The sequence below is a fragment of the Magallana gigas genome, chromosome 8 (genome assembly GCF_963853765.1).
Source record: "Magallana gigas chromosome 8, xbMagGiga1.1, whole genome shotgun sequence".
NCBI lineage: Eukaryota > Metazoa > Mollusca > Bivalvia > Ostreida > Ostreidae > Magallana > Magallana gigas.
Window position 1 is genome coordinate 28462765 of NC_088860.1, and position 17506 is coordinate 28480270.

The following is a 17506-nucleotide window of genomic DNA, read 5'->3' on the forward strand; positions in this document are numbered from 1 at the left end:
ACAAAAATTGTGTCTGCAAATACTGACTATAAATTACGAAACCATCACATTGAATACTACGGAAGGATTCGGAATTAATTTCTTTACAACTTTGCTTCAATAATGCATTAGAAATTTTTATTTCTTTACAGGTTATTGACAAAAAACTTCTGACGCCTCTAACTCCCTTATTATAGGGGCCAGCCCCTTTTTCTGTATACTAAATGAAAGGTCTTGGTTAGAACAAAAACTTTTAAGATACATCTTATAACAAATTATATTAGGTAGAAAACTTTAACGAAAAATACGTGAAATTTTTTCTAACCTTTGTTTCAACACCTATACAACTCCTTTTATTTGCATTTAAACAACAAATGAAATATGTCTTGCACCTATTCAAACCAGCCAATCTTTGAGACTCTGCCAGTCATCGTTAAAGCTAAACCCACCGGACAAAAGAAGTCGTTAAATTTTACTAAAAGGGGAATAATTCACAACCAGATGGGGATTTTCATCAGGTAAATTATGAAACGACAACATCGCACGGCATGTTATCAGACCTAAAAATTTCAAATCAATCGGTGAACAAATGAGCGAGATATTAGGAATCAAAGTTGGCATCTAGAAGAAAAAATAAAATAATAAGAAATCTGAATTTTTTTTTTAGAATAATAGTAAGCTCTTCCTCTCAGAAGTGGAAGACCTTAACTAAAGCATGACCTCAGCTTTTGTTCAAACATACAGTAGCACTGGGCGCTTTTAAGCTCTGTATCTTGCTTATAACTCGAAGCTTGACTCTCAGGTTTGATAGAAATTTGTAAACAATTAAAACAATAGAAAGATGCACTAAAACAAAGAAAAAACACAATTTATTTTTCATTATATACCGTATAACGGGTAATTTTTACTACTGTGATTTTTTACGAATTCTACTTAAAATAGGGCGATTTGAATTTATACGCATTATTTTTTTAACGAATTGGACATGTCCGTAAAATTTAAAATCATTTGGGTAAAAAAAGGGGGGGGGGGGGGGGGGGAGGGGGGATTTTACCGTGACTTTGTTACAGTTAACACACATACAAATCAGAAAATCGTTTTTCTGTTAGCTTCGTATCCCCGTCATAGTTATTGACTGAGTGATTGAAATCTAGCTAATAATATGGCATTATACGTAGTTTTAAAAAATACTCAAGACTAAATAGAAAGATCTGAACTGTTATCACCACGTGACCAAAAACGCTCAAATATACCTACATGTACAGCCGTCAGGGACTGAGCTGAAGGTAATGAACATTACTCTCATACATACGATGTAGAAAATTTACGTGCGGTGTTTTTTTTTTTACTTCTGTGAAAATTTACGCGTTTAATTTTTACGGATTTATAAAACTAGTAAAAATTAGTAAAAATTAGCAGCACGTAAAAAATACCCGTTATACGGTATATACTTATATTTCTAGCAGCGAGAATAATCTCAGTTTAGACTGAAATTGCTGAGCATCTTAATAAAACATGTTGCATTTATCAACCATTACGTAGAGATCGTACCAAATTACATGTACCAACATAATGAATAGTATTCTAATATATATGTTGTTGGTGCATCAGATTTTGCGCACGTACATGTAAGCAATCAGCTGTCTGATTTACCGGTCTACACGTAAAAATCTTAAATTCCGAAAATAAAAATGACGGTTCCTCTCAAGTTAAAATAAAACTAAAAAAGAAACTTATAAACATGCTATTAAACGAAAATCAGAACAAGCTAAAACCACCATCACAAATGAAAATGTCAATGCAATGAAATATTTAACCTCAATTTACCTCACATAAACGGCACAAATATATTTTGGATGTTTTAAATATTCCCTTCGCACGTAAACTGTTGCACAACAACCAAATTCATCTCCGTTCAATTTAAAGATGGCTGCTTCTAACAAAGACTGGTCCTCTGAATTAGGTCACATACCACTAGTTTAACCCCGTGCTCATTGACCGCGCAAGTAGTTCCATTCTAAAAATTTATGTAATATTCCCAGGGGTACTAAATGGTCAAATTTGCCAGGTTCCTTTCATGGCATGGATGGAAAAAAGAAGGTTTGAAAAAAAATTCAGGAAGGAAAAAATGTAGAAAAAATATCTTTATACGCTCAATCGAAAGGATGTAAAGAGGCCAAAGTTTACACAAATTCCAAAGTTAAAGTGAATTTTTCATGGTAGGGGTTAATTTAGGGACCATATCTCAGTCCCCTCTTGATTGATTTTCCAGTAGTTTGGATATGTTGTTGGACTAGTGTCATTCTATAGGTATGCTGTATTTGAACTCATTTGAGCCGGTGAAATTTTTTATATGATTTAATTGTTGTATAAAGGAATAAGAGATGAAAATAATTGTGGTCTGTGTCCTATTTGAACTGGTTTTCGATATATGAAATATCAAGCCCGAAGTTAAACTGATTGATCCCATTCTATCTGTCTTATTATTTTTTTCATAAATTACTCAGATTTGAAACAGAATTAGCCCTTAATTTTTGCAATTTATATTTTCCTTCCCATAAGGTTGATTTATGCTAAATAATATTGAATTTGACTCAGTAGTTCTTGAGAAGAAGATTTTTTAAAATGCACCCCCCTTTTTCTACAGTTTCGAGGTTTTCTCCATTTTGAATAAAGATCGGTCTTTCATTTCTGCAATTAATATTTGTGTCGTAGTTGTCATATACTGTATTTTTCGGGGCATATGTCGATGTGGGGCATAGGCCGAATTGCTAATTTTTTGACAAAAATTCAAGAAAATTCTTAGAATAGCCGAATTGGGGGATAAGCCGATTTTCAATCGATGATTACTATAGTGAAAGTATGACCACTGATTAAGGAAGTCATCGTATTAAGTATATACTTTCAGAATATCGATGTAGAAAGTCAAAAGAATAATTAAAGTTATTAAATTTGCTTAACATATATATTTTAAGCAATTTCTAAAAATTAATCTGTATTTTGTGGCTGTTTGGTCTCTTCCGTATTCGTCGGTGTATCGTTATGTATCGTAATTTTACAAAGTGTAAATTTAACATTGCAACACCAACCTCTGGATTCTGTCTGGTAGAACAAAGTATTATATTTTACCAAACCTTTTATATTTTATTGAATACCTTATTGCTAAATCTCACTTAATCAAGTTATACTTTGAAAGCTACTTGTAAATACGGGGTATGGCGTCCATTAGCTCAACACGTGGTTTCATATTCAACAAGAGTTATCCCCCGTAATCGCTATAAATGAGAAAACGAAATACCAAACATAAAATATGTAATTTGTGTTCTTTCCATTAATTAATTAAATAGTGACTTGCCGTTATGCTGAGAAGTTGTAATGTTAAAAACACAGTTAATGCAATGAAGTGTAACGGTGTTTAGTCACTACATTCCCCCAGGCTAAGTTTTAGTCACGGGTTTCACACCTTTGTATATATACACGACACCAGAATACCGTTATTTCATCCAACAGAAAATTAATTGTAAAAACACAAATCATTTGATTTAATCTACACCCAAGACCAGTGATTCCCACAAATGCAGACATGAAGAATTCACAAAAATTCCGTCATATTACATTCTATCCGGTTTCGTTTTCTTTTTTACTACGCAATAATAGTTTCCAGGGTTCATACACAAACGTGGGAAAAAAATTCTTTTGAATGGGATTGTAAAGAAATACCTCGTACAGTACTGTACATTTTATTACTAACGATGTCATTACAAAATTTATCAACGGGACAACTATCGAACAATAGTTCAAACGAATGGAAAAAAACCAAACCCTCATAAAAAAACTGCTACAACAGTACAACGGATAAAAACAGTGGATTTTATATTTTACTGTTAAATTTTTTCAACTTTTAGTCTAAGATTAGCCGATCCAGGGGAATAGGCCGGGGCTCGCTCATCGGAGAAAAAAATACCGGCCTATGCCCCGAAAAATACAGTAAAAGTTTTATATTTTGCGTATCTATATTTGGCGCGCATTGACAATGGAGCATGTATGAGAGATGAATGAGTGAACTTATGAATGAGTTTTCGATAGTCACATGAGGATTTTGTTAACAGGTGTATGTTGACCACTTGTTTATTCTTTACTACTACTATTACAGCTGACCAATAGAAATTTACGACTGAATCCATTAATATGCATGACTTTAATTACTCACTATAAATAGCAAAAATCCCGCCAATTCCCCAACCCCACGACTTTTACCTTCATGGTAGACACAGTGAAGTGTATCTTTACCTTACCTGTACAAGATATTTTATATATTTTGTTAACTCATAGTTCTGGATACCTGGTAAGCTTCCGTTTACCTTGTAATTGAAATAAATTAATTGTAAATTACTTTTAATTCATTTTATTCAAATATTCTAAATTACCGTGCGATGTTGCGTATGAATTGTGTAACTGATTGTGAGTGTGAGTTTGTTTGTACTTATAGGTTTTATTTGATAATATACAATCCTCGAAATAAAGAACCAGTGAATTAATACAGCTGAAATCAGTAATGGTTGAAATTGGCCATTTACGGCAAGCGGTTTTAGAGAAGAAGTTCAAAATGTAAAAAGTTTACGGACGGACAGACGGACAAAATGTGATCAGAATAGCATACTTGAGCTTTCAGCTCAGGCGAGCTAAAAACAATGCTTCTTAATTCATTACATGGAATTTATCGATTATTCTCGAGTACAGTACATGTATGTTTTGTCAGCGATGATGATTTGTGCTGAGGTCCAAACACTGTTCCACTTCTGGTTTGCCAGGATAAGTGCATAAGGGAGTTGATTAAAATCAACAAAATACTGTTTTACTTCCGGTTTGACAGAGTAATTGCATAAGGGAGTTGATTATAAAATCAACTCCCAAAAAATGGCACAGTAAGATCCAATTACATGCTTCAGATATTTTGACCATAGGTTTTGAGTGTTTCTAAATTCTGTTTTGAAAAGTGACCATCATCCAATTGGCAAAGTGATAGACTATATTTAAAGAATTGAATTTTAACAGAGAGGATCACACCATGTTTATATGGTTGTTTTGATTGAAAAAACCCAAAAATATCAAGAAAAAGCGATTTTGGATTTTGTAGATCAGTACTTGAAATGTGAAAAGAATGAAGATGAAGACTTGACAGAATTACACATGCATAAACATTCTCAAACATGCAAGAAGGGAGGAAATGATGTAGCATAATCCAGTGAAAATAATATGCAGTAATGTACAATACGCACCCCCCCCCCCCCCCCCCCACACACACTTTGGGCCTGGGCTCAGTTTCATCGCGGAAATACACTACCGGAAATAAGAAAAAAAATTTGTTTTTTTGATACAGATTTATTGTAACTAATACATCGCGGTAAAATCTTTATTTCATCATCAATGTTTTAAATAGATCTAGTATTAAATTAATTACCGTAAATTAAATCAACTACTTTAACATACGTATATAATTGTTTAGTCATTACAACCCATGTGTAGTGAAAAGCGGACGATGTATAGCTATGGAGATGATGGACCTATTTAAATTCTAAAATGATGCCAATTAAAGTGATCAATTAGAGGTCTGGAACATATGAAAATATGTGCACAAATAGTCGTGTTGTAAATAGTACACATAACGTTAGCCTAAGGGGAGTGTCCGAGATACCCAAGGTGTCAAGCGTTAGCAGTGGGGGAGCACAACAATGGCTTCAATTAACGGAATAGGTTATAGAATTATTCATATTCATAATTATTAGCAATAAATCAATTATCATTGCATGAAAATGGTCAAAAATGAGCCACATGATGTGTAACCTGTTTTCAAAGTTACAAATAGCAAGTGGCCATCCAAGCCAACGGTTGTAATGGCGGCGTACGAGATAAAGAATAGGAAGTTCAAATTATATTTTTAAAGGCCATTTTGAAACAGTTTATTGATTAACAGACTTTAAGTATACATTTTCTTTAATAACATGCTATAACAATGATTTCCTAAGGGTTAAATATCAATATATATGTGATAATGAAGTAATGTTACAATGTATAGCGGGGTATCTGTTCTGTCTGTGGTCAGCATAGATAATACGTCAGTATGATACCCCGTGCTTTATCTAGGGGTAAAATATGTCAAAATCCTATTGGGATGTATAATATGCACCCCTTTTTTATGGTAAAAAATGCTGGGAAAAAAGTGCGTATTATATTCACCGGATTATGGTATGCAGATATGGCTTTCCACTACCTCTGTTTGAAATGTCTATGGTTCTAGAACCTTAATTAAGATGCTGATGTTGACAAGTACAGGAAAATGTATGATAAAATTCAGAAAAAGTTAAATGATATGACGAAAAATGGCCGTGATTTATCATACAGGAACTCCTACATTCGGTCTTAGAAATATCTGAGGAAGATTACATCAAATGCATTAGAAGTTCATTGAGAGGTCCAAAGGTTTTTCTAAAAAGAAAGCTATGTGATATATGAGAGTAAATTCTTACAACAGTGTTCTAAATGCTTGAAAAGCAAACATTGACATGCAATTCATCTTAGATCCATATGCCTGTGCATTGTATATTGATCCATATACAAGAAAATCTCTATGAGGAATAAATGATTTACTGAACAGAGCTGCAAAGGAAGCTAGAGAAAGAAATCTTTACATAAAAAGACAAGTGCGTCATATTGGAAACCATTTCCTCAACGGCGTGGAAGTCGGAGCACAGGAAGCTGCATATTTAGTGTTGCAAATGCCAGGCCCTAACAAAAGCATCGGGTTCAGAAATGTTGTATCTATCAACACATGTCTCTCTGATGATAAAGTAATTCTCATCAAAACAGATGCTGAATTGGAAATGTTGATACCAAATTCTACTTATGTTAAATGCAGTAATATGATTAAAAGGTACGTGATACGACCTAAACAACTTCAAAACTGGGGTTTAGCTGATTATGTATCCCAATTTGATGTAGTGTTTCCAAAAGAAAGTGAAAGCACATTCCAGGAAACAGAGATAAATGATGGATGATGAGTCACATTTGACTTTAATAAGAGTGATAAACTCTAAAGAATGGCATTATCATCAAACGTCGCAAAGTACCAAGAGTGATTAGATGTGTCCAGTTCAGTCTAAAAACAGACCCCAAAAATTACTACAATTATGGAAAAGTTAATGTTGTTTTTGCCATGGAGAGAGATGAATCAGTTGATCTGTTGTCTGGAACTGACACTTTTGAAAATTCATTTAGTCTTAGAAAGTCTTTTTTGGCTCATAAAATCAAGAAATATGAGTTTAATGCTGAACTGCTAGATGTAGCATTACAGATAGCAAATGATGATTCAAAAGATGCTTTTGATGAATTAGCACCTAATACTCAGCAAACAGAAGCAAGAGATGAAGCTAAAGGATCTTTTTAATCAGAAAACTTTGTTTAGTTTTATTAATCTTAAAAGACCAGTTAAACAAAGAATATATGATATTGGAGCAGATGTTGGCATCCCATCACAGGGGCATCATATCCACTCTAAACTCTATGACATATAAATAATACACAAGGGAAGAATCTAAAGTAGGACACGATTTGTTAACAATGTTAAAAAACAACTTACTTGACAAAAGTTCCACAAATGCTCCCACACAAAGTTGCAAATGTTGTCAAAAAACATGTTCACATTGAAATATTCCTCATAAATTTGGTAAAAAGCATTTTTATCCCATTAAAACCGCTGTCTGCTGCAGACACACAATCTTCACCCAAGAAAAATAACTCTGTACTTTCGCCATCCGAAAACTCTCGTGACTCTCTTTATATATACAGTAATGATACATTGTAAAATTCCGAAAAAACATCAATAAAAAAACAAAGAAATAAATTTTATACATCTGCAGGTCTGAACTTGTGGCTGGGGTACGGGTGCATTTTGAATGATGGGCAAGCTTCTTTTAAAATAAATAAGTAGAATTCAGTTTAAAATGTCAAAATATAATAAAATATGTATATTATTTTTTAATGCAGATCTGCTGTCACAATGTATATTTATGGTGTATATATTTGTGGTCTTAAGATCATGATAGGAAATTTGAGAACAATGAATTGTTCGACCTGCTACTGCAATTACTTTATACTGACCACTAGAGCAAGACAATTTGAGTTTGAAGAAAAAGACTTGTAATGTTAAAATTTAATTAAGGAATATATTTAGTTATTTTAGAATGAACAATTAATAATGATGAAAAAGTGTTGAAACAGTATTTGATTTTAAATATTATTTTTCGTCTCTAAAATGTTACTGAAAAACTAAAAAAAAGTAACCTTGGTGTTGACATATTTTTTTTTTTATTGTTTTTTTTATTCAATGATTTAAGTACTCATAATTCATTGTCTTTGCAACCCATTCCTTAAAAATAAATTGTTGTTGCCTATGAATTTCAGCATTGTTTTAATTGTCAATATCAAATTACTAGTATTTACATTTCTACAAATTTTTAAAGATTAAATGATAGGAATTATATTTGTTTGTAAACAATTGCATATTAAATTACGCTAATTAAAGTACATGCCAAATATATTGGAAAGAATGTTATTATGTATGCTTACATCAAGATGAAAATTTCCCCAGTCATTATACTGTTTACCGCCGAAATTTCTTCTATCATTACTGAACATGTAGAGAGTCCCAAGAAAAGTACAAAGTTATATTTTCTTCGGCGAAGAGATTGTATATCTGCAGCAGACAGCGGTTTTAATGAGATAAAAACGCTTTTTACCAAGTTTATTAGGAATATTTCAATGTGAACGTGTTTTTTGACAACATTTGCAACATTGTGTGGGAGCATTTGCGGAACTTTTGTCAAGTAAGTTGTTTTTTGACATTGTTTACAAATCGTGTCCTACTTTCGATTCTTCCCTTGTGTATTATTTATATGTCATAGAGTGTAGAAGGGATACGATGCCCCTGTGATCCCATCAAGACAAATTACAGAAGAAAGTTCTGTGAGACTGTCTGAGAATTACGATGGCCGATATGGGCCGGACAAAAAGTAACCATGAGATGTGTTTGATTTGCCAGCAAATCCTGAAATGCCGGCAAAAAGTAACCATGAGTTGTGTTTGATTTGCCAGGAAATTCTTAGATGCCGGCAAATCTTAAATGTGGGCAAATCTTATATTTAATGTTTAATTAAAATACCAGAAGATTGAGGTCACAAAAGTCAAGTTATCTTAGTTGGTCGAAAGGGTTGAAAAGAAGCAAAGTATGAGGAGAAGTAAGGGGGGGAATTGCGCGCCGACAATGTTGAGGACCTTTCGAAACTTATTTATCACGGCAAATATAGAGATGACGGTTTTATTCTATTTAATGGAAGCCCGGATGAATTTAAAGAATTTTTTGACATAGGGAACTCTTGTCATAAATATCTGAGATTTACTTATGAATTATCTCACACCAGTCAATTTCTTAGACACGACCAAATACAAGAAAACAAGATTCTCAGATAGCCAGCGATTAGACATTCGCTCATATATCAAACCTACTAACAGCTTCCAATACCTGCACAGACAAAGTGCTCATAGCTCATCAGTTTTCAAGGGCCTAATTAAAGGTGAATGTACCACACATCTGAGAAGTACTAGTGATCAAGCTGTATTACAAAGTATTTTTAAAGACTTTAAAACTCATCTAAAAAAAGAGATTTAAAAAAATCAGAAATTGAACCTATTATGCAAGAAACTATTTCAGCAAATAAAATTAATCTTCTAAAAAAATAAAAGAATTAAGGAAACGACTTATGAAATACTGGGATAACATACTACATGACGACGTATGCAACAATTATTCACAACACCTTCTATGGTTGCATACAGTAAACACAAAAATATAGGTGATCTTATCATTAGATCCAAAATAAAACCATTAATAAATGAAGTTCAAAGAGATTTATTAATTTCTGTATAAGGTGAGCTCCTGACGAGGTGGGCCTTATTGCAAATTTGAAATGTCACATGTGCTATTAATACCGCCGAAACGCTCTTAATTAGTTATGATATATAAGCAATTGACCAAATGCTTCATTAAGAGTGTCGGGTTCCAATGAGTTTAAGACATGTCTGGATGTTATGATGCCGTCTTTTTTTAAAATTTGCTCTTGTGTTCTGTTTGATGTCATTAATAATGCACGTTTCAAGTAAAACTGCCATGTTTTTTGTCAAACCCTTTTGTCAATTAAGATAACGAGACTTTTTGACCTCTATATCCTCTGGTATTTTAATTAAACAATAAGTAAGATTTGCCCACGTTTGAGATTTGCCAGCATCTAAGAATTGCCGGCAAATCAAATATAACTCGTGGTTACTTTTTGCCGGCATTTCAAGAATTGCCGGCAAATCAAACACAACTCGTGGTTACTTTTTGTCCGGCCCATATCGGCCATCGTAGAGAATGAATATTTAAAATTGGTGGAAAGATTGAATGTGAAGCAAAGGGAATATTTTAATCATGTCTTGCAATGGGTCAAATCTGAAAAAGAGCCTAGTATTTATTCTTTTTTTATCTGAAGGTGCTGGTGTTGGCAAATCTGTTTTGATAAGAGCACTTTATCAAGCTTTGCACCAATATCTATGTGTTAAAATTCCACTGAAGGTGAAAACCCAGATGATGTTAGAATACTTCTTTGTGCATACACATGAAAAGCAGCTTATAACATTAAAGGATGAACCATAGCATCTCCTATTCATTAAAAATTATAATCAAAGCCAACAAAGCTTGCATTGCGATAAATTGAACACTTTTTCGTACCAAGTACAGAAACCTGAAATTAATCATAATTGATGAAATATCAATGGAAGGCAATAGGTCATTGGGTCTAATGGACAGTCATTTGCAACTGTCATGGGCATGGCTTCAGCTCTGTGTGCAAACAGAGAATTGTGGGCAAAGCTCTGTATCTTGCTTATAATTCGAAGCTTGACACTCAAATATGGTAAGTGAATAGAAAATTGTAAACAATTTAAACAGAAGAAACATGCACTAAAACAAAGAAAGAGCACAATTTATTTTTCATCATAAAAATACCATATTTTTCAGAAATTAGGTCGATACTTTTTGTTTCCTGACACGTGGACCTCAGCCTATTCATAGCTTCGCCCTAATTATATATTTTTTGATTGTTTTTTTGAAAATTTGATATGAAATTTTGCAAAAATTTATGCAAATCTCCAATAAAATTATGAGTGTTTACTCTAATACTGCTTAATTTTCTGTGTAAAAATAGTATGGATTTTAATCAATATACTGTAGTAGATAATCATTTAAACAAATTAAATGTGAATAAATTTATTTCTTCTTACATTTCTTACTTCGATCGCTGACTGAATCATCTTTCGATCATTATTACATGCTGTCATTCATTTTGATGTGTGCTTACGATAAAGAGGAAATCGATTTGTCCTGGTGAAATTATAATAGAATACATGTACAAGTTTTTTTCTGTATATTCAAAATAAAACTTTCGATGAAATTTATAAGCCAGGTGTCTGTGAAATCAGTCTGGGTAGCGCCTACTTTGTTTATACACAGTTGAACTCTCAACACGAGCTACTCTGATTACCACACAGTAAAAAGTCACACAGAGACACGGAAGGTTGCATGTACTACCGTAGTCATGCCTCCAGGCTAGGTTACTATCCCCCAGTTGACACCAGTTTGTACACATGTATGCAGGGAAGTAATAAAAAAAACTTTTTTTGTAAGGGCTTTTCTACATTCCCTTTTCTTTTTTTAATTTAAAATGTCAGGAAAAATCCTATCTAATTTTTGTTTCCAAATTCTTAATCGCATTAGTAACGATTTCCTCAATAAGAACTTATGAGTAGTGCAATATCAAAAGAAAGATAACTATAGAACTGTATAAGATACTATGAGTTTCGTTAAAAATTATTTCAAATAATTCTATTAAAGTTATCATTAATTTCTCGGACCCAAGACTTGGCAGGCTAAGAGTATTGCTCTATGTACGTTCTTTAAGCAAAGCAGGATAACTCTTATTAAATAAATTTTCTAATTTTAAAAAGGTTGTGATTTTTTAGCCCTTAAAACCCCTATAAGGAGTCCAAAAGTGGCCTCTCGGACCATATTTTTTAAGTTCTACTCTCTACTCAAAACTAAAAACCGAAAAGATTTCAAAAATCGGATGAAAAATAAACAAGAGGCCAATTGGCCTTAACGGTCACCTGAGTAGCATATATCCCATACACAAACTTGTCATGGAGTCTCAAATATGCATCAAATTAATTAGGTTTCATACTGGAGTAGAGAAATTATAAATTTGTAATGACAACCACATTTCAAAAAGAACTGTGAAACCTATAATTTTGGTGAAAAACTAAAAGATCTGGTCTACAAAATCATGAATTCAGTTTTCCTTTCAGGTGTGTGGGAGTAAAGAAGATAATTTTTTAACGTTATATGCATTAACATCTATACATCCATTTTGGCCCTGCCCTAGAGTCAAAACCCATCCTTGAGGGGACATGAAAATTAAAATTTCAGTAGAGGACTTCCTGGTAAACATAATTATTAGTATGTTTTTTATACAGATTTGAGAGAATGGAGAAGAAAATTTTTAAACATTATATGCATTAACACTATATTGCCCCCCCCCTCCTTCATGTCCTGAACCCCTGACCCAGGGGCCATGAATTTCACAATTTAGGTAAAGGAGATTGTGGATATCATTACCATGTATTCAGTTTTTTGCCCACATGTGTGGGAGTAGAGAAGAAGATTTTTAAAGATTTAATACATTTTTACTTTATGGCCATATTGGCCCCACCCTAGAGCCTGTGCACCTAACAAAGGGGTCATGAATTTCACAATTTTGTTAGAGGGCCTCATGGACATCATAACCATGCATTAAGTTTTTAACAAATATATATGGGAGTAGAGAAGAAGATTTTCTAAGATTTAATATATTTTTACTATTTGGCCATATTGGCCCCACCCTAGAGCCTGAACCACTGATCCAGGGGTCATGAATTTCACAATTTTGATAGAGGGCCTCATGGACATCATAATCATGCATTTAGTTTTTAATAAATATATATGGGAGTAGAGAAGAAGATTTTCTAAGATTTAATACATTTTTACTATATGGCCATATTGGCCCCACCCTAGAGCCTGAACCCCTGACCAAGGGGTCATGAATTACACAATTTAGGTTGAGGGCTTCATGGACATCATTATCATGTATTTAGTTTTTAACAAATATATATGATAGTAGAGAAGAAGATTCTCTAAGATTTAATACATTTTTACTATTTGGCCATATTGGCCCCACCCTAGAGCCAGAACCCCTGACCCAGGGGCCATAACTTTCACAATTTTGGTAGAGGGCTTCATGGACATCATAACCATGCAACCAGTTTTTTCCTCACATGCGTGGGAGTAGAGGAGAAGATTTTTGAAAATTTGGCTTTTTTTGCTTATTTGGCCCCGCCCGTGGCACCCCAGGGGTGGTAGAGCCATGAATTTCACAATTTAGATTCTTCTTACCATAGAGATGCTTCACACCAAAAATGGTAACGATTGGCCTGGTAGTTTTCAAGAAGAAGTTAAAAATGTAAAATTGTTAACGCACGACGACGGACGAAGACCAATTGCAATAAGTCACCTGAGTGACTCGATCAGGTGACCTAAAAAGTTACCGGCAAAGGGCTGTTTTGTATGTTGGCCCCTGCAGACCCCTTATTTTTTTTTAATTGTCTACCCAAAACCTTTCCCGGTCTGCGGATTGTGTGCATCATTATACAGATGAAATCTTGTAACATTAACTTGAAAACCTTTTGAGATAACGAATGATGCATGATTTTAGTTTAACATTGAAACTCCCATAGACGATTTTCATTGACCTATTTAACCGGAAGTAGTCAATATATTTTAATGAAAATCGGAATGTATGTTTGTTACTTCTATCCTAATAATGTTTAGGTGTCTTATAAATTTTTAAAGGTCATTTTAATTTTTTTGTTTTTTCATCCCCCCTTTTTTAAAGTTTTGGGCTTAATATCTCAAAAACAGTAAGTTATAGAAAGTTGTCTATGCTTACAATATTGTACAAATAGTTATGATAAATGTAATTCTTAAATTTGACTGTCCTACATTAAAATATAAACAAAGTATTGAGTTTCAATCAATTTTAGCGATTTTCCTTGTAAAAAACGGAAGAACCGGAACCAGAAATCGAATACCTTACATTTCATAGATTGATATATTTGCTGTAAGAGCAATGTCATATTTGTATCAATATTCCTTCCAGTTTTCAAAAAATCTTTTACAGAAATCAGTCGAGAAAAATAATACTAATAATATAAATTTTAAAAAAAGATGAAAACAATAGGTCTTTTCGACCGACAGTCGGAAAGCCCTCAAAAGACAATAACAATAGGTCTTTTTCACAGAAAGTCGAAAAGCCCTAATAAAAAAAGTAAAAAAACAATAGGTCTTTTCTACCGAAAGTCGAAAAGCCCTAATTAATCCAGTCGTACTGAATAAATTGGTTTGAAAATTTTGATACTATTTCAGACATTTTCTTATGATGTTTATAAGAAATGCATTTTATTTCCCTTTTGTTTAAAACTGTGAAATAAGAAAGGCTACTATATGATAATGTTATTGGTTTAAACCAATTATTCATTCAAACTAGTGGTAATTTTTCGAAGTCGACCTACTTATATTTTTTTATATTTTTTTGATAAAAAGGGGCTCCTTTGCCCAATAAACAGAATCAACTTATTTTTTGAAAATATGGTACTTACATATTTCTAGCAGCAAAAAAAATCTCCATTTAGACTGAAAATGCTGACCATCTTAACAAAACATGTTGCATTAATCGAACCAAATTACCAATAAAATGTACCAGTAGTATTTTATAAATTTATAACATGTTGTTAGTGTATCAGATTTTGCTTATTTTGCGCTTGTAAACAATCAGCTGTCTAATTTACCAAAGTCTATATTTGATTCAATACATAAAAAATTCCAAAATACAGGCGATAGTTCTCCTCAAGTTAAAAAGTGTAATTAACGAAAATGAAACGAGAATCAAAACAAGCTAAAACCACCGTCAAGTTAAAATGTCAACGCATTGAAATATGAAATCTCAATTTACTTCACAAAATTAGCACAAATATAATTTGCATGTTTCAAATATTCCCTTCGCACTTAAAGTGTTGCACAACAAGCAAATTCTTCTTTGCCAGTTTAACTCATTTGTCATGCGTCCAACATGGCTGCTTCAAACAAAGAACATTGTTTTCGAGATATGGAATACCAACCCCGAAGTTATACACTGATTGACCTCTATTATCTTTTTATTATTAGTTACATAAATTACTCAAATTTGAAACGGAATTAGCCCATAATTTTTGCAAATTATGTTTTCCTTTCCATAAGGATTATTTTTGCTAAATTCCACTGAATTTGACTCAGTAGTTCTTAAGAAAAAAATTTTAAAAATGCACCCCCTCCCTTTTTCTATGGTTTCAAGGTTTTCTCTCTTTCGAATAAAGATTGGTCTTTCATTTCTGCAATTTATAATCACCTTTCCATAAGAATGCTTTGTGCCAAATTTGGTTGAAATTAGCCAAGTGGTTTTAGAGTAGAAGTTTTAATTGTGAAAAGTTTACAGACGAACAGACAGACGATGGACAAACTGTGATCAGAAAAGCTCACTTGAGCTTTCAGTTCAGGTGAGCTAAAAATGAACATGCATAAATAAGCATAATAATGCAAAGTAATGCCATGTAATTCTGGCATTACACATTACTAGCTTTACTTTGAAAACATGCAATGCATTGCCATTACAATTAGCATAACCCCAAGCCTGCTCCATACCATTTGACCAAAGGCATCATGAGAGTGATGTATGAGCACGATTGGAGAAAAGGAAGAAAAGATATGCTCCAAACAAGAATTTTTCAAATAATTCTGCTATGACCTTATCATTTGACCTTGAAAATTGGTTCAAGGGCACTACACACCTTTTATTCATGAGCTCTGTTTATGTGAAGTATGAGCCAAATAAGGCTTAGTGGAAAACATATACAATAAAAGATTTTTGCATGGTAAAATATGACCTTGAACCTTGACCTACAAACTTCATTCAAGGTCACTGTACACCCTTTGACCATACACACTCTGTGAGTGAAGTATGAACTACACTGTACCAAGGAGAGAGAAGAAATGCCCCAGACAAGGATTTTATTCATAATTTTGCTAGTACCTTAACCTTCAACCTAAAAACATGGTTTAAGGTGACTGCACATCCTTTACCCAATGGCTCTCTGTGGGTGAAGTATGAGCCAGATTGGGCCAAGGGGAGAGAAGATATGCTCCGGACAAGCATTCTTGGACGGACAGACGGATGGAAGGAAGGAAAGACGGACAGACATACAGACTGATCACTAAAGGGCACCTGCAGGGCGGGGCTCTAATAAGGGTTGTTCTTATGTATAACATGCACCCCCACTTTTGATCCATTTTTGGCGGAAAAAATAGTGTGTCATACTCAAGACATTACATTAGTAAAATTAGACATACCTAATGCTATTGTCTCTACTACTCTCTCATCTTTTTGGCTATCAAGGAGTAACCTGTATGTTCTGGGGTTTGCTTTCCTCTTTTCCTCGGCACCGCTTAACAGCATCCACATCTTAAATGTTACAAAATGTCAATTATTCTACAGTTGAACTTGAGTAAATTCAACAATTCAGTAATTCTATAAGTATCTAGATGTGTGATACCACCACACCTTACATATACTATGGCATGTATACAAAAATTCTTTAAAAAAAATTGTTATCTTTTTTTGTCAGTGAAAAAACAATCTGCCTGACTGCCCAAGACGAATAACTTTTGGCGCGATGAACAAAGAAAGTGAGCGCACAAGATGGTAAGTTTGCAGGAATCCTCGACACGAATCAATTGGGATTTAAATGTCTATAACCTCAAAAGGCTATGTACAGTATTCAACAAAAATATATTATGTTGAGAGTCGAAGTACATGGCTATTCCGGTTATTAAAAAACTCACAAAGCTTTCAAAAAATGGCAATGAGAGGTAAACCGATAACTAGTTGGAAATGTTAATGCAAACATATTTTAATGAAGTTATATTGTGTATATCCTAAAAAACTAGTAATAAGAAAAGATTTTTTTTATAGTGTTCATACAGCAGATCTAGAAATCAATAATAACAAATTAAAATATACCGGTATATTATAATTCAACATCATGTTATAATAACAAACATTTAAAACAAAAAAGTTTAAGGAAAAAAAAAAAGACAACCAGTTGGATTTGAACCCAAAACACTGAAAGTATGTATTCACTAATCCAGGACGAAACCACTGAGCCATGCGAGACTTGTCAATATATGCTCTATAAAGTACTGTTTGAAACAACACTGTCATATCAATGGACTTTGTTTTTTATCCCTCAAAAAATA

General features: G+C 33.2%; 1 protein-coding gene across 11 annotated transcripts in view; it reads right to left on the bottom strand.

Moving 5' to 3' along the window:
- LOC105343840 (growth hormone-regulated TBC protein 1-A) overlaps positions 1 to 17506 on the bottom strand; it is a 199671-nt gene that overhangs the window by 54694 nt on the left and 127471 nt on the right. For all 11 annotated transcript variants that reach the window (XM_066069731.1, XM_066069737.1, XM_066069738.1 and 8 more), the window contains one exon: positions 16601 to 16712. In XM_066069731.1, coding sequence (XP_065925803.1) covers positions 16601 to 16712 — 112 coding nt within the window. The remainder of the gene's footprint in view (positions 1 to 16600; positions 16713 to 17506) is intronic.